At 44.0% G+C, this 22,051-nt stretch overlaps 1 protein-coding gene across 1 annotated transcript in view; it reads right to left on the bottom strand.

The window, feature by feature from the left end:
- Nucleotides 1-1,308: 1,308 nt before the first annotated feature.
- Nucleotides 1,309-22,051, bottom strand: part of LOC141070694 (uncharacterized) — a 177,651-nt gene continuing 156,908 nt past the window's right edge. The window contains exons 28-29 of the mRNA XM_073559571.1: nucleotides 15,273-15,363; nucleotides 1,309-4,267 (exon numbers count right to left, since the gene is read on the bottom strand). Of these exons, the coding sequence (XP_073415672.1) occupies nucleotides 2,928-4,267; nucleotides 15,273-15,363 (1,431 nt within the window). The 3' untranslated portion in view covers nucleotides 1,309-2,927. The remainder of the gene's footprint in view (nucleotides 4,268-15,272; nucleotides 15,364-22,051) is intronic.

Below are 22,051 nucleotides of genomic sequence, written 5' to 3'. Positions count from 1 at the left end.
TGCTTCTTATGCCTCAAGTCCACTTTAGACTCAAGGTCCGAAGCACGATCCTCAGCATGGAGATCCTGACTCAGCAAGCCCAGATCTATAGTTACCTTCTCAATTTTACCAAACAGCAGGTCCATATTTAGAATTAATGCTGCTCTATGAACTATTAGTGCCGACACCCTATATTGAGGAGTCAGGCAGGTAACCATAGTGAACATTTTGGCAGTTGGCCATGTGTTTGTTAGGCCAACAGCTAGCCCTTACGACTTTCATATACACGTGCCCTTAGATGAGCATACATAGGATTTGTGAAAAAAATGGGAAAATCCAGCATCCGCAAAAGTCATAAAACATCACATTTACTAGTAATTTAAAACATGAAAAGGAAAAATTTTAAAAACATAACAGTCGACACGTTTTGAGCTATACTAGCTCTTAATCATGAGCTAGTGTAGCTCAAAATGCGTCGACCGTTATGTTTTCTAAATTTTTCCGTTTTAAAAATACTAATAAATGTGATGTTTTATGACTTTTGCGGATGCTGGATTTTTCCATCTTTTTTCACGGTTCATTTACTCAGGAAACCAGCCTGAAGACTCCATGCACCGCACCCCTATTCTAGGAATTTCTCAACCTGGTGAGCTTATAGTTTTTATACATAGGATTTGCTGGTTTCTGGCAGCAACTTATATAATACATTCCTTTGGCTTTAAGTTGACATATTTTGTAAGGGATTATTTTGGGGGAACCAGTGGTAATTTTCGTTAGTACCATAACTTTTTGATCACTTTTAATAGTATTTTTGAAATAGGGATAAGCAAAACACACTTTTTTATGTGGGATAAATTAATGTAGTTTTTTCAATACATTTTACAATTAATTGTAATGGTGAGGAACTTAGAATCATAGAATCGTAGAGTTGGAAGGGACCTCCTGGGCCATCTGGTCCAACCCCCTGCTCAAAGCAGGATTCACTAAATCATCTCAGACAGATGTCTGTCCAGCCTCTGTCTGAAGACTTCAATGGAAGGAGAACTCACCACCACCTCTCGTGGCAGCCTTTTCCACTTAATCACAACTTGTTTGTGTGTTTCCATTTCTATGTAGTACATTTGCTTACTACATAGCAGCAATGCCATAAATGTGCAAGGATCTTAGAATTATTCTATTTTGTGGACATTCAGGGTCTGAATGAGGTTAAGAGATGTTAAAGGGAACCTGTCAAGGGAATTCATGCTGCTCAAACTGCAGCCTGGTATATCATTCTCTGAAATGCTCCAAGATAAAATAAAAAAATAATATAGACCCAAACGCAATGTATGTTTTTTTAAGTAGATGTTTAATAATGATTAGTAACAAGTTTGAAAGGGTTTGTCTAACGCTATTCTCTTCCACTTGATCCAACATCAAACGTTGAGGGACGATATGGTACATGATCAGGACATATGCCAATGAAATGTACCTAAAAGGAACCAGTCACTTGTTTCCTGCTGCTCAAACCACATGCAGCATGAATCACAGTCTGGATGCCAAGTTCCCAGCCATGTTTTATCAGAAATGCTCCACCGTATGATCCCTAATTTTTGTACTACAGTTTTCCTTGGTTCTTCCTTTTTTCTAGGAACCAAGTCATATATGATGTACCTATAACTGACTCTACGATCTCTGTGCTAACTGTATGACTTGTATCGGTTTAAAACTTAATAAAAATTTACTGGTTAAAAAGAAATGCTCCACCGTTAGGGAAAGATCAGTCAAGATCGGCAGCTTTCCTGGACGGCTTCTACATGCTCCACTCTAGTTGATTGACAGGTTTCTCCCATTTGTGTACATGGAGCACAGAAAGAGAGGTTGGCTGAAGGCGTTAAATATTTTATATACAAGGTTCATATATATACAGTTGTAGGTGCCTTATTTTGATACCAATTGATTCTCAATAACAAATTGTAATTGGTAAGTGTATAGACAAGACTTCACTTGACTATAACTTAAGAAGTTTGGTCTTAGAACTAAAGTCTATATTCACCCTATGTCACTGCAGACTGTCGAAGCAGTCAAGATTCCCTGTATTCCCTGTGCGGGTGGGCGTTCACGTAACCACGTCTTTGATTTGCATACTTGCGGTCACGTGCAGACTAGTCTTATCTGGCTTATTTCAACAGAAGGTAGTTGAGAGACGCATAGGAGCCTAGTTGGCGTGTAACTGTAAATATTCAAATCATATACATGCAGTCACATGACGACCTACCAGCACAGGGAATACAACTGAATTGTGACAATGTGAACATGCCACAGTCATGATTCGTCAGTATGCAGGCACATAGAGTGACTATACACTAGGGTGCCAAGGAAATGCGTGGTAAAAATTAAGTAGCAAGTTTTTGAAGGTCTTACCTCCTAACTTTGTTCCTTTTTGGTCATAGATATTTTATAATTTTCTTTTTTAAGATTAGTTATCATTTACTCGTTGCTCAATGGCACATCATTTTGCAGTTTTAAGTGTTTGTTTAGTATTTATCATCATGCATATCCCGCATAACGTATGGTATGTTATGCCGTTTACCGATCAGATTAATTGATTTTATATTTTGATAGATCGGGCATTTCTGAATGTGGCAATACCAAGTGTGTGTGTGTGTGTGTGTGTGTGTGTGTGTGTGTGTGTGTGTGTGTATATATATATATATATATATATATATATATATATATATATATATATATATACATACACACACACACACACACACTGTACATACATATACTTGAGCAAGTGGTAAATCTAAACTTAATGTCACCATATTTTACATGGTTTTTACATGGTGTATCCTTATGCCAAAAGGAACAAATTTGAGGGGTAAGACTTAACAATTTGCAAAGTTTATTTTTCCTTGGCACCCTACCGTACACTTTTCATGTTGTCAAAATAATCTAAAAAAAGGCTACTTCCCTGTGTGAGTTCTCTCATGTTTAGCGAGATTAGTTTTCCGATTAAAACATTTCCCACATTCTGAACATGAAAACGGCTTCTCCCCTGTGTGAGTTCTCATATGTCTAAAAAGATCCGATTTCTCATTAAAGCATTTCTCACATTCTGAGCATGAATACGGCTTCTCTCCAGTGTGAGTTCTCTGATGTACAACTAAAACTGATTTCTGTGTAAAATATTTCCCACATTTCACACAAGAATATGGCCTCTCGCCTGTGTGAATTCTCGCATGTGCAACTAAGCCCGATTTCTGCTTAAAAAATTTACCACATTCAGAACATGAATATGGCTTCTCCCCTGTGTGAATTCTGTGATGTATAACAAGATTTGTTTTCCTATTAAAACTTTTCCCACATTCTGTACATGAAAATAGCTTCTCACCTGTGTGACTTCTCTGATGTGTAACAAGATATGATTTCTCTGTAAAGCATTTCCCACATTCTGAACATGAAAATGGCTTATCTCCTATGTGAGTTCTCTTGTGTATAACAAGATATGTTTTCTGATTAAAACTTTTCCCACATTCTGTACATGAAAATGGTTTCTCACCTGTGTGACTTCTCTCATGTCTAGCAAGATGGGATTTTTCTGAAAAACTTTTTCCACATTCTGAACAAGGAAATGGCTTATCCCCTGTGTGACTTCTTTGATGTGTCACAAGATTTGTTTTCCAATTAAAACATTTCCCACATTCTGAACATGAAAAGAGCTGCTCTCCTGTGTGAATTTTCTGATGTTTAACAAGATTGGTTTTCCAATTAAAATATTTCCCACATTCTGCACATGAATATGGCTTATCTCCTGTGTGAATTCTTTGATGTATAACAAGTTTAGATTTCTTGCCATACTGTCTCCCACATTCTGAACATGAAAATGGCTTCACCCCGGTGTGAATTTTCTGATGTGTAACAAGATTGGTTTTCCGATTAAAACATTTCCCACATTCTGAACATGAAAATGGTTTCTCGCCAGTGTGAATTCTCTGATGCTCAACTAAAGCCGATTTCTTCTTAAAAAACTTCCCACATTCTGAACATAAAAATGTTTTCTTCCCTTTGTAAGATTTTCGTTTTTCTATAGTTCTTCTGTGACTTTTGTTTTGCATATTGGCCATTGATGAAGCAGAAGAACAGACTTGTTGAATAGGATCAGACGATAAATTTTTTCCGACAAGGGCTTGAGGTGTATCTGGGATAATGGCATACTCTTCATATGTATCTGGCGTGATACCATGATCATCTGAAGTAAAATCTGAAAACATCAGATGTTCATCTGAGCTCTTGGAACAGTCATCTGCCAAAATAAAACCAATTGTATTATTTTTCAATATCATTGCCTTAAAATTATATTAATATTATACAGTATATTTGATATTTCCATTGAAACTGTAATGCAATTCAAATTACTGACTAAGACAGAAGACCACAAATCAAGGATCAATAGATTAGGATGGTAGTCCACCAGGTTGTGCCCTCTCAATTTTTCACTTTTGTGTTGAATTTGCTTTCACTGTGTCTCTCAAATTGGTTCCATTTACATGTTCAGTAAAGCTGACTGTAAGTCAGTGGTATTAGGTGGTGTCTGTCTCGTACCCTCCCTGACGGCACAAAACAGGGAACATGAGAGGAGCGGATGCAAGAAAGAAGAATAAGTAATTAAAGGGGTTGTCCTAAGAACAAACTACCGTATTTTTCGCTTTGTAAGACACACTTTTTTTCCCCCAAATTTGAGGGGAAAATGGGGGTGCGTCTTACAAAGAGGATATACCTTTCTGTGCTGCCGCTGAGGGTGTCCAGTGCTTGCTGCCGTGCTGTCCCCCGGTGCTTGCCGCCACCGCCGAGCTCTGTCCCCCGGTGGTTGCCACCACCACCGCGCTCTGTCCTGTGCTGCGTGGGGGGCTCTGCCGTTCCATGCATGCTTTCCTGTGGATTTCTTACGGGAAAATGGCCGCCGGGGGACAGAGCGCGGCAGTGGTGGCAAGCACCAAGGACAGAGCACCGCGGCGGCAAGCACTGGGGGACAGAGCGCGGCGGTGGTGGCAGCACCAGGGACAGAGCACCGTGGCGGCAGGCACCGGGGGACAGAGCGCGGTGGTGGTGGCAAGCACCGAGGGACAGCGCGGCGGTAGCATCAGGGACAGCACCGGGGCGGCAAGAATCGGGGGACAGAAGGCGGCGGCAGTATCAGACACCCGCAGTGGCACGCTGCACATCAAAAGAGAGTATACAGACAGGATAGCATGAGATCACAGCTTCTGTTTTCTGTGAGGTAAAACATTTCCCTGCGTGTTTTTAAAAATGATTTACCTCATAAAAAGCATCAAATGTGATCTCATGCTATTCTGTCTGTATACTCTCTTTTTGCTTTCTCCCCTGGCCAGGGGATGTGGTAGGTTCAGGCCATGTCCCTCATGGTCAGACACAGCCATTTCATAGTACACATCAGGGTCACATTTATAAGAATATCTCAGCACAGGAACATTTTTTGTTTTTAACAAGTCCAATTGTGTACATCATTTTTATTCCAAGATCTATTGTACTTTGTTTGTTGAACAACCACATAAATACTCATTTAAAAGTTATGAAAACCAATGAAAACATGGGCTCCATCATGAATATATGAATAAGGGAACATAGGGAAAGAGGGTCAGAAAAGGATTTGCAGCAGTGTTCTCTGGAGGCTATGGTTGCAAGTCCCTGGTTCTTTCATAGATCACCTACATAGCTTAACCCCTACCTGACCTTAAGCTTATCCATATGGCCTGGTTGGGAAGAAAACAAGAAGTAACTCCGCTGCCTCATTATCGTGAATTGATCCCTCGGGGCGTTCATCCAATTCATGTCACTCGGAGATTTAGATGGAAAACCCGATGCAAGTACTCAGCATAGAACGCAGAATAAATTTGATCCAAAATGTTATGTAAAAGCTTCAACTTAGGCTAGTTTCACACTTGCGCCTTAGTTCACAAAAAGGCAAGTCCCTGCTCAGGTACGTCATGTGTTAATGGAAATATAGGGGCCTTCCATGTTACTGGTAGCACAAAGGCTCTGGAAAAGCTATGGCTCATTGCCCCCCAAAATAAATCTGTCCCTAAACCACATTTAGCACCCACATGTTTGGCATTTCAGTAGCGATGACTGCTCGCTTAATTTACTGGTGCGTGTCTCCTGAAGCACGAGCTGGGCCTAATGTACTGGGCACTACAATAGAAGATTTGCAATTTTCACTTAGCAACATCCACTGCTGCTTGTTTCTGAAAAACACCCATGAAGTGAAATCATCACTACCGAGGCTGTGGAGTCGGTAAACCAAACCTCCAACTCTGACTCAATTTCCCCGACTCCACAGGACTGCCTCGCTACTGAGCACAAACATAAAGAGCAGCATACATTCATATCAGCTAAAAGCAGAGTTCCTTAGATGAGGAATAGAATAGACATATATGGAACATTTCATAACTTACCCAAATTCTTATGAAAAAATTTAGAACACATCGTGCATTGAACTACTGTACCCAATTCATTGTATAATTTAGTAGTCTGTCCATTTTATACTGACTCCACAGCCCTGATCACTACACCTGTACATAAATTTCACAAAGTGTCTAATTTTCAAAATGGGGTCACTAAAGGGGGGAGTCTGCTCTCTGCTCATCTAGCACTTGGGGGCTCTGTTTATGGAGTCCGCAAACTAGTCCAGGAAAATCTGCTCTCCAGGAGGCAAATAGCGCTCAAGTCTCTCCCGAGGGTCATTTTATGGCTAAACAGTACTGAACAGCCAGATATGGGGTACGTCCACATTCAGCAGAAATTGTGTGACACATTTGGGGCCATTTTTCCCCATTTTCTAGTGTGAAAATGTGAAATCTGAGCCTAAACTAAAATTTGCGGTAAAAATGTAATTATTTTTTCTTCAATGCCCAATGGTATAAAATTGGGTGACACATATGTGGTATCAATATCATCACTGCATCCCTAGATGAATTAATTGAGAGGTGTAGTGTATAAAATGGGGTCATTTATGGGGGTGTGTGTGTGTGTGTGGGGGGGTTCTGCTGTCCTGGCACCTCAGCAGCACTTCCAGTGGGTCATGGCACCCACAAACCATAACAGTAAAATCTGCACAATAATATGGCGCTCCTTCCCTTCTGAGTTTTGCACTGTGCTTCAGAAGTAGTTCCTGATTACATGTAGGGTATTGTCGGAATCAGGAGAAATTGCACAACAAACTATGAGGTCCAATTTTTCTTCTTAGTATTTATAAAAATTAAAAAGTTGGGGCTAAAACAACATTTTTGAAGCAAGAATGTAATTCTTTCTTCACCGCCCAAAGGTATAAATTTCTATGAGGCACATGTGGTGTCAAAATGGTCACTGAACCCTTAGATTAATTCACTGACAGGTGTAGTTTGTAAAATCACGTGACTATGGAGGGGGTGACTGTTCTAGCACCTCAGGGGCTCTGCCAATGTGACATGGTAGCCTCAAACCATTCTAGCAAAATCTGAACTACAATATGTACCTCTTCCCCTCTGAGCTTTGAACTGTGCTGCAAAAGTATATGGAGTATTGATGTATTCAGTAGAAATTGAACAACAAATTTAAATTTTCCATTTTGCTCCGGTTACTCTTGTGAACATAAAAAATTTGGGGCAAAACTAACATTTTTGCGGGGTTTTTTTTTTCCAGTTTCACTGTTCAATGTTATGCGTGAAGCACCTGGAGGTTCAAGGTTCTCACCACACAACTAGATAAATTCCTTGAGAGGTCTAGTTTCCAAAATGGCATAACTTGTGGATGGTGTCTAATGTTTAGGCACATCAGGGGCTCTTCAAACTCGACACGGCATCTGTTCTTGATTCCAGCCAACTAACAATGTAGTACAAAAACTTGGCACTCAAAAGAAAAATTGATTTGACTGCCAAGTTTTTGTACTACATTGTTAGTTGGCTGGATACCCGACTTGTGCACCTCCCTCCATCCACACTGAGTGCCGTGTTTTTTCTATTTTGTTCTTGATGCCAGTCATTTATGTGTTCAAAAAGCCAAACGGTGCTTCTTCCATTCCGACATATGGGGTATCGGCGTACTCAGAAGAAGTTGCACAGCGAATTTTGGGATCCATTTTCTCCTGTTACACTTGTGAAAATAGAAAATGTGGGGCTAAAATAAAATTTTTGTGAAAAAAAAGTGTTAATTTTTTCCTTCCACATTGCATTAATTCCTGTGAAGCACCTGAAGGGTTAATAAACTTATTGAATGTGGTTTTGAGTAGAGATGAGAAAATATTTCAATATTCGGTTCGGATTATGATCGCTGTATTTGCAATGTTCGCCGAACGCCATTGGAGTCAGTTGAAGCACAGATGAGTGAATATGTTCGCAAACTATCATAAAACATAAAATCGTCATGAATGTGGTGCAAATATGGCACGAATATGACACATTCGGATTTGGCGATCATTTTCAAAACATATTCGCTCATGTATAATTTTGAGCACCTTGAGGTGTGCAGTTTTTAGAATGGTGTCACTTTTTGGTATTTTTTGTCATATAGGTCCCCCAAAGTCACTTAATTTTCGTGTCAAAGTCTATTTTAGCCTTCACAACCGGTCCAATTTTTACAATTCTGACCAGTATCACATTATGTGGTTACAACTATGGAACGGTTCAACGTATCCCACCGATTCTGAGACTGTTTTTTCGTGACATATTTTGAGGGAAAAAGTTAAATGTTCATTTTTTTCCTTCCACATTCCATTCTTGTGAAGCACCTGAAGGGTTTATGAACTTCTTGAATGTGGTTTTGAGCATGTGGAGGGGTGCAGTTTTTAGAATGGTGCCATTTTTGGGTATTTTCTGTCATATGGGCCTCTTCAAATGTGATGTGGTCCCTAAAAAAATGGTTTTGTAATTTTTATGGAAAAATGAGAAATTGCTGATCAACTTTTAACCCGTCTAACTTTTTAACAAAAATTCTTTCAAAATTTGCACTGATGTAAACTAGACATATGGGAAATGTTATTTATGAACTATTTTTTGTGACAAATCTCTCTAGTTTAAGGGCATAAATATTAAAAGCTTGAAAATTGTGAAGTTTTCAAAAGTGTCGCCAAATTTCTGATATTTCCAGAAATATATACGCAAGTTATATCGAACAAATTTTACCACTATCATGAAGTAAACTTTAGCGCCAAATGTTTCATTTTAACAAGGGTAACAGAAAAAAAATTCACCATAAAATTTGTTGTGCAATTTATACCAATACCACATTTGTAGAGGAAAACTACTGTTTGGGCACTCGGCAGGGTTTGGAAGGGAAGGCGTGCCATTTGACTTTTGGAATACAAAATTGGCTTGAATCAATGAGCGACGCCGTGTCGCATTTGTGGAGCCCCTGAGGTGCCTAAAGAGTGGAAACCCCCCCCATAAATGATCCCATTTCGGAAACTAGACCCCTAAAGGACTATATCTAGATGTGTGGTGAGCACTTTGAACCCTCAGGGGCTTCACAGAATTTTGTAATGTTGAGACGTGAAAATTAAAAAACACATTTTCTGAACAAAAATCTTATTCCAATCTCATTTTTTTTAAAAATTTTCACAATGGTAACAAGAGAAAAGGGATGCCAAAATTTTGTAAACTATACCACTCAAGGAATTCATCTACGGGAGTAGTGAATATGTCTAACCCTCAGGCGATTCACAAACTTGTATAAAATTGGCGCTGAGTAAATGAAATATTCCTATTTTTTCCACTAAAATGTTGCTTTGACCCCAAGTTTGAAATTTTCAAAAGGGGTAGCAGGAGAAAACGAACAGCATAAATTGTTATGTAATTTGTCCTGGGTACATCAATACTCAAAAACTACTATGAGGCACAATGCAAAGCTCAAAAGGGAAGGCGCGCCATATTACAGTGCAGATTTTGCTGCACTTTTTTGAGGGGGCCATGTTACATTGGAAGAGCCCCTGAGGTGTCAGAACAGCAGAAACCCCTGTAAGTGACCCCATTTTACAAACTACACTTCTCAATGAGTTTATCTAGGTGTGTGCTGATCATATTAACACAATAAGTGGGCAACAGAATTTTATCATTGGGCAGTGAAGAAAAAATAATGAAATTTTTACCAAAAAAAAATTGTTTTAGCCCCAGATTTTACATTTTCACACTGGGAAATGGGTAAACAAATGGTGTCAAAATGTGTCATAGAATTTCTGCTAAATGTGGCAATACCTCATATATGACTGTACAGTTTTGCTTAGCCACACAGCGAGACTCAAGAGGAACGGAACGCTATTTGACTCCTGAAGAACAAATGATTATAGAATAGTTTCCATTGCGGCATCTAGAAGATAGCAAACGGTTAACATCATTGGGACCTGATCTAATCAGGTCCCGATGAGGTCACCAGTCAGAGCAACCGCTCTGCACAGGAATCACAGCGCTTGCAGGACCCTGGGGGTCCTAAACGCTGTGAAACTACCCACCGTTCATAAACGTCGGCACTGCACAGAACCCAGCAAGCACCGACGTATATCCACTGTGGGCGGTCTGGAAGAGGTTAAAATCCACATGGAATGGTCTGAGTATTCACTGAAGTGTTCCAGGCATCTCTGTACCCTTCTGTATCCGTGTATTCTGCTTGTGAAGAAGAATGCTATTGAGGTTTTCAGGCTGAGAAAAACAGATATTTTTACTTACCGTAAAATCTGTTTCTCGCATTCTTCAATGGTTGCGACACAGAACCATGGTAGAGTCTGATGCCACCTGGAGGGTGGCACTATTATTGCAATTAAATAAAATTGGTTATTCCCCAGCAGACTATACCTCACTTACTGAAGCAGGCATCCTCCGTTTTGTGATAAAGCAGTAGGAGAAAAGAATTAAGGCATGAAGAAATATAAATGTATTCCAAATCAAGGGAAGGAGCCATGTCCCCCAATCAAGACTACCAGAAACAGATTTTACAGTAAGAAAAAAAAAAAAAAAAAATATCAAATTTTCTCGTTCATCTTATTAAGGGACACAGAACCATGGGATGTCCTAACGCTGTCCCTAGAGTGGTATAGTATTGAATTTCATACTGTTATCACCTAGCTTTCTTCCGTAATTTAAGTGGAAGTCAGGGCTACTGCCACCTGCAGTAACTTCCTACTAAGACTTGCATGTGTCTAGGAAAAAGTGTGCACCCTGTAAAACTTAGAGAATGTATGCACCGACGCCCAAGTAGATGCTTTAGAAAGTTACAAAGCCGATGCCCGATGACAAACCGTCCAGGAAGTTTCCACCGCCTGCATAAAGTGCGCCCTAATCCAAAATGGGGCAACAGTGTCCTTAGCCTTATAAGCTTGGATAATAGCATAGCTGTGCAGAGTCCACACACAAGGATGAGATGGTGCCGGACAAAAGGAAGCTAAAACAATATTATCATAAGGGGTTAAACACGAAACCACTTTAGGAAAAAATATGGAATGCGTCTCAACACTACCTAATTCTCATGAAGAATAAGGCAAGGGGCGTGACAAGATACAGCCTCAAGCTCTGAGACCCTCCTAATAGACGTGACAGCTATAAGGAATGCTATATTAGAAGAACGAAAATGAAGAACCTCAAACAAGATTCAGATTCCAAAGCTCCAGGGGAGACTGATAGGGTGGAGAAAACTTTTAGCTCCGGGCATAGATGCTCAATTCCTCTGAAACAGAATAGCCAGGGAGGACACCTGACCCTTTCAGGAGTTAAGTACCAACCCTGCTTCCAATCTGGACTGTAAGGGCAGAGAGACACTGGCAAATTTTTCGTCCGAGAATCGGATCGTAAAACTCGCACTGGCTGTCTGCTCTCCTGACCTGAGCTTGACAGCTGCATAGTAATCCATCATGCTGTCATGCTCAGGTCAGGAGAGGTGCCGGCCAGTCCGTGCTATGCGATGCAATTATCGCATGAGAAATTCGGCAGTGTGACTCCAGCCTTAAGAAGGAGAGCAGCACTGGAAAGGAAAAAGCTTTAGATGAATTACTAGTTGACTCACACGGACAAAAATAATCCAAGTACGATGGTAGACTCACAATGAGGATGGCTTCCGAGCTCTCATAATAGTTTGGATGACTGACTCAGACAGACTTGCTGTCATCAAAAATCGCAATTTCAACAGCCACGCTGTCAAATTGAGCGACCATAAATTCAGATGGAAAAACGAACCCTGGGACAGAAAATTCAGGCAGTCTGGGAGAGCCACCAAGAGACTGACCACATCTGAATACCAGGCCCATCTGGAGCAATGACAATGACTGAATCTTTGTGACGTCCGTCCGCGAATCTGGGCTGCAATAGGGACAGCACCCCAAGAAGCCCCGAGACCCTTAACCCCTATACAGGGATCTGGAATGTTTAGCAAGGCCCAGGGGGTGGCTGTCTAGAGGAGCAGTGGGCCAGAGCAGGACGGTCGCCAAGGGAAAATGGCAGGGAATCAAAAACGTAGACAGAAATCGGGAGAGCAGCGGAGGTACAGAAACGGCAGGCAGTGGCAGAGTTAACAGTCCAGGCCAAGGTCACAAAAACGGGAGAGTGGCAATGGTACAAAAACTGCAGGCAGTAGCAGAGTCGAATATCCAGGCCAAGGTCACAAACCAGGAGGGTAGCAGAGGTACAAAATCGTCAGGCAGTAGAGGGGTCAGAAATCCAGGCTGAGGTCAGAGTCAAACAATAGCAAATCACACCGTAGCACACAGGGGAACCAAGAATATATCCGGCGGCTTGCAAGACAAGTCCCAAGGTATTTGAGGGATCAGGTCATCCCTCACAGGTTCCAGGACTGATGATGTCATCAGGACCGCCCCCAGGACCAGGCCAGATGGTGATGCACCAACCCCTTCATGACTGACAGAGGAGCGGAGCCTGCGTCCACCAGATGCCTGCGCAGGAGCCCCTTCTCTGTCGCCATCACTCGGGGGCGAACCACGGCGCCTCCTGGTGGCCGAGGTCGGGACAGCAGGCCCCGAGTCTGACGGCGATGTGACGGTCCGGCGCCTCCTAGTGGCCGAGGCAGCAGACCCAGAGTCTGACGGCGACGTGACAATCTTCTTGAGATGTCTGGGTAGAATAGATAGTAGTGGAAAGAGATAAGGCAGAGCGAACTGGGACCAAGACATTACCAGAGCATCAGCTGCAATTGCCTGGTGGTCCCAGGACCTTGTCACAAATTTCACCCCCTTTTGATTCAGTCTATATGCCAATAGATCCCACCACAGACAGATCTGCCTGAAAACTTTGGTGTGAAGAGCGCACTCTCCTGTGGGTAGCCGCGGGTGACTTAAGAAGTCTGGCCTCCCAGTTGTGCACCCCTGGTATATAAACTGCAGAGAATAAAGAAACCTTGTCCTCTGCACACTTCAGAATTCCTGCATCTTCTGCCATGGCTGACAGGCTTTGTGTGCCCCCTGGTGACTGATATAGGCCACAGATCATTGTCTGATAGAACACTGATCGCTAATCCCTGGAGTAAGTACTGCCAATGTAAAAGAGCCAGATGGCTAGCTCTGAGCACCAGCACGTTGATTAGGAGAACTCCTTGAACCATCAAGTGATGGAAATTTGCTCCCTAGTCGGATAGGTTCTCACCACGGATGTCAGCCTACCACTGAATGGGACGAAAAGAGCGACCTCTATTTAAAAGGGGTGACATCAACCACCAACTGAGCGACTGGCTGCAGTGAAAGGGAAGACAAATAGGCCAATCCAGGTACTGTATAGATCTGCCTCAAGAGGCTAGAAACGTGTTCTGTAGAGGCCTTTACCGAACTGACCAAACCGCAGCGCCTCAAACGTCATGATCATCTTTCCCAGGAGCCTCATGCAAAATCGAAGGGAATGTGTGCCCAGTTGCTTTAAAGTTCTGATGGAAGACTGAAGAGATAAGCTCTTCTCTTCGGAAGAAATAGCAATCACTGAACAGTGTCGAGCACTATTCCCAGAAATGGTAGTTACTGTGTTGAAACTAAAACAGACTTTGTCCTGTTGACAATCTAACCAAATCGCTCCAGAGTGTGAAGAATGATTTGTAGGTGCTCTAGCTTTTGCGCAAAGGATGGTGCAAGACAAGAATGTCTTCCACATACAAGAAAACAATTATATAGTGGAAGGGAGTGGTCACAAGTTGCTGCAGCTGAGTATTCAAGCTCCAAGTTCACAGGCAGAACCAACCACTCCAAAACAAGGTAAATGACAAACGGATCCTAAAGAGGACCTGCAATGTATTAAATGTATGGTCTTCTACGTCCCTGTTTAGATTTTCGCGAGTGGAAACATAATGCACAATTATACTCTGTTACCCTGACATATCCATCTGAAAAACAAAAAACAAAGTGGTTAGCGCCTAACCTAAGAGGGGTCTGACAGACCTGGCCTCCAACTGACACTACACTAAACTGAGGAAGCCTGGCTCCAGCAGGCAAGGTATTGTCTGCAGGGGTGGAGCCAATTTTATTTAATTGCAATAATAGTGCCAACCTCCAGGTGGTAGCGGACTATCACATGGTTCTGGTCCGCCAATAAGATGAACAAAAAGTCCTCTTGTACATAACAGCGCACACCGTGGCTCACTAGTATGATATCTGCCTTCCATATCAGGGGTCCTGAGTTCCAATCCCTGGCACGTGCAATCAAAAGTATATTCAGACACTGATGTCCCAAGATAGGGGCTCCACATCTAGACAGGGACACACTTGGTTTCCTTGGCATTCATTCAAAGAGAGTCCGGAATTTGCCAACTGGATACATATTTAGCTCCCGAGTAATTTAGATGATTTGAGTTAAATAAGTTAAATTATTATTTTTTACTGATGGGCTATAATCCCTCCCCCCTTCTTCCTTCCCTTACCCTATATCCCCATACCTATTTTTTCCTTACTCTTACTACTATGTCTTCTCCCTCATGTCTTTCTCTTCTTTTCTCTACTTCCATACTTAAATAATGTTTAATTACTCAGATAATGGTAGTATATGGTCTATTGTATTGTACCCTTTCTTTGTTATAAAAAAAAAAAAAAACTTTAATAAATATTTTCTGAAAAAAAGTATATTCAGAGACATCCACTGAGCACGGTAGCTAGTGAACACAGAAGTAGCTTCTCTAAAGTGTGCTATCGCTGCAGAGGAGAAACCTCCATACAAAGTACATTTTAAAAATCCTTTTTTTGCACTAAGCGCTAAACGGTCAAGTGTAAAGTCCACATGAAAATCCTCAACAGTAATTCTACAATCCAATGAACTTCTCTGCATTTAGTAGTCACTACTCACCTGGATAGTCGTCTGTAGATATCTCCACTTTACACCACTCATCATCCATCACATATGTCTCTGCAGCATTACTATCGGTCAGATCTTCATCCTGAAACAAATGTTGCACAAGTCAAAACCAAATAGAGAAGCTGTGTGAAATGAATTCTAAGTACTAAAAATATCATAAATTAGCATGACATTATCACCAGGGCTGTGGAGTCGGTAAGCCAAACCTGCGACTCCGACTTCTCAATTTCCCTTAGACCGACTCCATGACTCCGACTCCACAGCCCTGATTATCACATAGCGGATGGTCTACTATATAAATCCAACCTGTCAGCTTCTAATTCTAACCAAAAATTGTGAGAAGATCCAGACAACAACTAATGTCTATGATCAGCTTTATCCTGTCATCGCCATCAAATAAAAAACATATAATGAATGGCCACTTTATTCCAGACACCCAGGTAGTACCACATAGGACCTCCTTTGGCCTTCAGAATCTCAGCCGTTGATCCCACTAGGTGGGATCCCTTCCCGACATGACAATTTTACATTCCTGTGCTTTTGTTTTTTTCCTCCCCTTCTCCCAAGACCCATATCTTATTTATATTTTTCCAGCCACACAGCTGTATTAGAGCTTTGTTTTTAAGGGACGAGTTGTAGTTTTCTTTGACGCCATTCATTTTCCAATTCAATGTACTGGAAAACGGGTGTCAAAACCCCCTGCAAGTGCACTGAAATTGAGCAACAAAATGCAATGTAATTTTGTCGCCATTTTCCCAGATCCATAACATTTTCATGTTTTGGTCATTGAAGCTGAGGGCTTGCTTCTAGCACGGCGAGCGGATGCTTTTATCGACACTATTTTGAGCCACGTACAATTTGATTGTACTAGCGCTGTACTCCGCTTCTACTTGCATGACTACTGTACATCTACATGTTTCCCTTTCACTGGATTTTTTACCTCAATCACACCATTCTCAGTACAGTTTTAACACTACTGCATGTAAAAGCCTCACAATTGTCAGTTGTTATTTTTTAAATACTCGTTTTCATCCTAGCACTGATGACCATATTCTACAGTTGTGCTCAAAAGTTTACATACCCCGGCACAATTTTTGCTTCCTTGGCCTTTTTTCAGAGAATATGAATGATAACCCCAAAACTTGTTCTCCACTCATGGTTAGTGGTTGGGTGAAGCCATTTATTGTCAAACTACTGTTTTCTCTTTCTAAATCAGAATGACAACCCAAAACATCCAAATGACCCTGACCAAAAGTTAACATACCCTGGTGATTTTGGCCTTATAACATAATACTAAAAGGTATCATCCTCACCTGTGACCCGTTTGCTTGTAATCAGTGGGTATGTATAAAATTTGAGTGAGTTTCTGGGATCCACACAGACTCTTACATCTTTCATCCAGCCACTGACATTTCTGGATTGTGAATCCATGGGGAAAGCGAAACAATTGTCAATGGGTCTACTGGAAAAGGTAGTTAAACTGTATAAACCAGGAAAGGGATACAAAAAAATCCAAGGAATTGATAATGCCAGTCAACAGTGTTCAAACTATGATTAACAAATGGAAAATCAGGGGTTCTGTAAAAACCAAACCACGGTCAGGTAGACCAACAAAGATTTCGTCCACAACTGCCAGGAAAATTGTTCGGGATGCAAAGAAAAACCCACAAATAACAGGAGCTAAAATACTGAACATTCTGAATACTAGCGGCGTGGCTGTTTCAAGATGCACAATAAGAAGGCACTTGAAGAAAAATCGGCTGCATGGTTTAATCGCCAGAAGAAAGCCATTACTGCACAAATGCCACAAAGTATCTCACCTACATTACACAAAACAGCACAGAGAGAAGCCTCAAAACTTCTGGAACAAGGTACAGTATTTTTCGGATTATAAGGACTCTCTGGATTATAAGACACACCCCAAATTGAGGAGAAAAATAGGAAAAATATTTTTTAATAAAATGGTGGTGCTTCTTATAATCCATGCGTCTTATTGCTTCCCGGGGGTGGTGGCTGCGGTGAATTTGGGTCCCAGGGTCGCTGCTGAGGGAGACAGGAGTGGGGTGATGCTGCAGGTTGGGATGAGGGGGTGTTCTGATGTGCAGCGCGCCACTTAGGAAATTATGGAACTGCGGGGGGGGGGGGGGGGGGGCTTTGGCATTTCACAAAATGTCGGCAGAGGCACCGCAGCACTGGAGACACCCCCGCAGCTGCGCCGGCCACCCTCGCAGCAGCACCAGACACCACCTCATCCCAGCCTGCAGCAAAGGTACCGGTAAGGTATATCCGTATTATAAGATGCACCCCCATTTTCTCCCCAAATTTGGGAGAAACATGGATTTTTGTGATAACTCACCGTAAAATCCTTTTCTCCGAGACGCTCATTGGGGGACACAGATACTGTGGGTGTATGCTTCTGCCACTTGGAGGCTGACACTAAGTGAAAAAAAAGAGGTTAGCTCCTCCTCTGTCGTATACACCCTCACCCCTATTGCGGGCGGAACTCAGTTTGGTGCCAAAGCAGTAGGAGGACAACAAAATCAGCCTTAATACAGATACAACATGTCTAGAAAAGGACCACCCTTATATCACATAAATAAATGCGTATTAACTAAACAGAAACAGAGCCAACTGGCTAATACGGTGGGTGCTGTGTCCCCCAATGAGCGTCTCAAAGAAAAGGATTTTACTGTGAGTACTCACAAAAATCCATGTTTCTCCTTCGCCTCATTGGGGGACACAGATACTCTGGGACGTCCTAAAGCAGTCCCTGGGTGGGAGATTGACTCACCGATCCAAGCTACATACACCTCTTGTTTAACAGGTACGCCACCGCTGCTTGGAGAATCCTTCTACCCAGGCTCGCATCCGCCGAGGCCTGAGCATGGATATTATAATGTTTGGCAAATGTGTGCAGGCTGGACCAGGTTGCTGCCTTGCAAACTTGTTCCGTCAAAGCCTGGTGCCGAAGCGCCCAAAAGGCGCCCCCTGCCTTTCCACTTGGCGCACCGGTGCTGGACAAAATGAAGGCAAAACAACATCTTCATTAATGTGAAAAGAGGACACGACTTTTGGCCGAAAAGGAGGGGCTGGTCTGAGGACCACCTTATCCCTATGGAAAGTGAGGAACGGAGCTCGGCAGGATAGGGCCACCAGCTCTGAAACCCGCCTGATGGAAGTGATGGCCACTAGGAACACCACTTCCCAGGTAAGGTACCTCAAAGAGATATTCTGAAGCGGTTCAAATGGAGCTTCCTGCAGAACACTTAGGACCATGTTAAGGTCCCAGGCGTCCATAGGCACCTTCTAGGGAGGTACCAAGTGGGAGACTCCCTGAATGAAAAGTCTTCACCTGCAAATTAGTAGCAAGTCTGCGCTAGAACAGGATGGATAAGGCCGATATTTTTCTCCTGAGGGAACCTGGGGCAAAGCCCGAGTCTAATGCTCTACCGACTGAGCTATCCGGGCTCTCTAAGCCTGACTGGAGAAAAGCCAAGATGTTGGGGATTGAGAATCCCAGCGGGGAAACACCGCGTTGTCAACACCAAGCAAAGAATACCTTCCAGGTGTGGTGGTAAATTCGTGCTGAAGCAGGCTTCTGGGCGCCAATCATTGTAGCGACCACCTCGCTCCTGAACCCTGCCTGGGTTAGAATCCAAGATTCAACGGCCATGCCGTCAAACACAGGGTCCCTGAATTTGGGTGGCAAATCGGCCCTTGAGACAGTAGATCTGGGCGCTCTGGCAGGCGCCAAGGAACGTTGGCGAGCAGCTGCATTAGATCTGCGTCCCACGCTCGACGGGCCAGCAGGATTGCCGGCACCCCTTCCTTCTTCATCTTTTTGATGACTCTCGGAAGTAGTGGCAGTGGGGGAAATAGATATGGGAGGCGAAACTGGTTCCATGGCAGAACCCACGCGTCCACCGCGAATGCCTGCGAGTCCCTGGCCTGAGCGACATATGTGGGCACCTTGGCATTCACTCTGGAAGCCATCAGGTCCACATCCGGAGCTTCCCACAGTTGACAAATCTGCTGAAAAACTTCGAGATGTAGAGACCACTCTCCGGATGCAAGACTCTGCCGGCTGAGAAAGTCTGCCGCCCAATTTTCCACGACACGGGATGTGGACCGCCGAAATCACCGAGTGGTTTGCTTCGGCCCACTGAAGAACGAGCTCCCCCTATGGTTGCTCTGCTGCGGGTGCCCCCTTGATGATTTATGTAAGCCACCGCCGTGGCGTTGTCCAATTAAATCCAGACAGGGCGGCCTGCTAGAAAGTGAAGAAACTTCTGCAGAGCCAGCCGAATTGCTCGTATCTCCAATAAGTTGATCGGGAGGCGTGCCTCCTGTGGCGACCACCGTCCCTGGGCTGTGTGGTGGCGAAACACCGCTCCCCCACCGAGGAGACTGGCGTCGGTTGTCATTACCAGCCAATGATCTGGGGGGAAAAGTTTCCCCTGGGCCAGAGAGGAACTGGTTATCCACCATCCGAGCGACTGCCTGACTTGAGAGGACAGTCGGCACAGCCGATCGAGCGTGAAAGGATTTTTGTCCCAGGCTCTAGCGCCTTTTCCTGAGGGAGAATTACCAACCCTCGGCAAGTGTTGAAGATCATTCCTAGGAAGGAGATCCTCTGAGCTGGCAGAAGGGATGACTTCTTTGCATTGCCAACCATCCTAAGCGGGCAAGAGTATCTAGCGTGATGTTGACCTTTTCCTCGCATGCCCGTATTGACGGGCCCTTGACCAAGAGGTCGTCCAGATAAGGCAAGACGACTATGCCTCGAGAATGCAGTGTGGCCATGACAACTGCCATAACCTTTGTGCACACTCTGGGAGCCGTGGCTAGCCCGAAGGGTAGCGCTACGAACTGAAAATGTTGATCGCTGATGGTGAAGCGTAGAAACCTCTGATGAGGAGGAAAAATAGGAATATGCAGATATGCGTCCTGGATGTCTATTGAGGCCAAGTATCCTCACTGCTCCATGGTCGATATGACTGAACGGAGAGACTCCATCCGGAAATGCCTGATCCTGATGAATTTGTTCAGTAGCTTCAGGTCCAAAACAGGCCTGACAGACCCGTCCTTTTCGGGAACCGCAAAAAGGATGGAATAGAACTGAGCTCTTTCGTGTTTCGGCACTGGAACAATGACTCCGTTGTGCTGGAGCGATTTGATGGCTCCCAATAGAGCCCTTGCCTGGGTATCCACCCTGGGAAGTCGGGAAGAAAAAAACGTCTTAGAGGATATATGACAAATTCTATTCTGTAACTCGAGGCCACCGATTCCTTTCCCCATGTGTCGTGAGCGACATTGACCCAGACGTAGTGAAACCAGAGTAGGCGGCCGCCCACCTTGCCGGTGTCGTCTGGTAAAGGCCTTGAGTCATTCGACCGACGATCTTTGGAATCTGGATCCCCTCGATCTGGGCTGCTGAGTATGCATTCTCCCCAATGGGTTGGCTCTATATGAGACCTGCTGCTCCCTATCCTGATTGGGGCAGCCTGAGGCGGTGGAATTGGCCGCTGTAGTCCACCCGGGGTTGCGTAAGGCCTGAAAACGGGTGACGAAAAAGGGTTTGCATGTCCTTAACCATAGGGCTCTTCTGACAGAAATTGCATTAGCGGCAGCAAGTGCCGAGCAATTGGCCGCATTCCAAAACGCATTGATTACATAATCTCTGGTCATCGCCATCTGACCTGCGACCTCCGAAATCTCTGCAGGCAGATCCTGCTGCTGCGCGACCTTGTTTAATGTGTCTGACCATGATATCATAGCCTTTGCTACCCAAGTTGCTGCGAATGAGGGAGCGAGCTCTGACCCTGACGCCTCATATACTGAGCTAGCTAAGCTCTCTATAAGGCGATCCGTGGGATCCTTAATTGAGGAAACCCTAGGGACGGATAGCAGGGTCTAAGTGGCTAGGCGCGAAACCGGAGGATCCCCAACGGGGATTCCATCCATTTTTTACGGAGGTCCGGAGCAAACGGATACCTTGTTTCGAGAGCCTTTTGACCCGAGAAATGCCTGTCTGGACGTTCTCTGTGCCGCTGCAATATGTCCTCAAACTCCGGGTGAGAGGAAAAAATTCTGTGCAGGAGCTTCACTCGCTTAAATGCCACTTTATGCCCCGTATCCGCAATCTGAGGTCTGCTCGCTATCAACCACTGGTGACGGGGAGAGAGAAGCAGAGCTTACGGATGCCAAGGCACCGGATGGACTGGGCGACACAGTGTGGATTCGTTTCCTCCGGGTCTGCCTGGAGTGAGAGCGGCCCCTGCAGGCCGGAGGCTTTTGTGAGGTGGAGGTTCCCTCTAAGGCCGGCGAGCCATCGTCCCTGCCCCTATCTGGGGCAAGAAGGGACTCTATTGCTCTCGTAAGCGACACCATGGACTGTGACAGAGATAGGGCCCACTCCGGGGACACCTTGGCTACAGTCGCAGGGGAGGGCTCCTGGGCGCGTTTGGAGTCACAGGCTTCTGGCTCTGTGCTCGTGGAAACCTAACCCCACAAGAAATGCATGCGGCATAAAGGAACGTGTGCGATTTACTCTTTTCGGTCATATTGCTGCCAGGCCTAATTTATATGCGGGTTGAGGGGAAGGGAGGAGGAAAAAAACCACCTTTAATCGCCCGTAGCGCGCCCCTAGGGTCGGGGGTCACACTTACCCCGTCCCGTGTCCCCACGTGTTCCTGCCGCTGCCTCTGCGCTCCACTGCCAAGCGTTCCTTTCCTCTGGGTAGGCCGGGACGTTCCTCTCCCGGTCGCGGC

Source organism: Dendrobates tinctorius, unplaced genomic scaffold (assembly GCF_039654945.1).
Source record: "Dendrobates tinctorius isolate UK_male_01 unplaced genomic scaffold, ASM3965494v1 ptg000014l, whole genome shotgun sequence".
NCBI lineage: Eukaryota > Metazoa > Chordata > Amphibia > Anura > Dendrobatidae > Dendrobates > Dendrobates tinctorius.
Note: the sequence above shows the minus strand (reverse complement) of the source record. Positions and strands in the feature narration are given on the sequence as shown.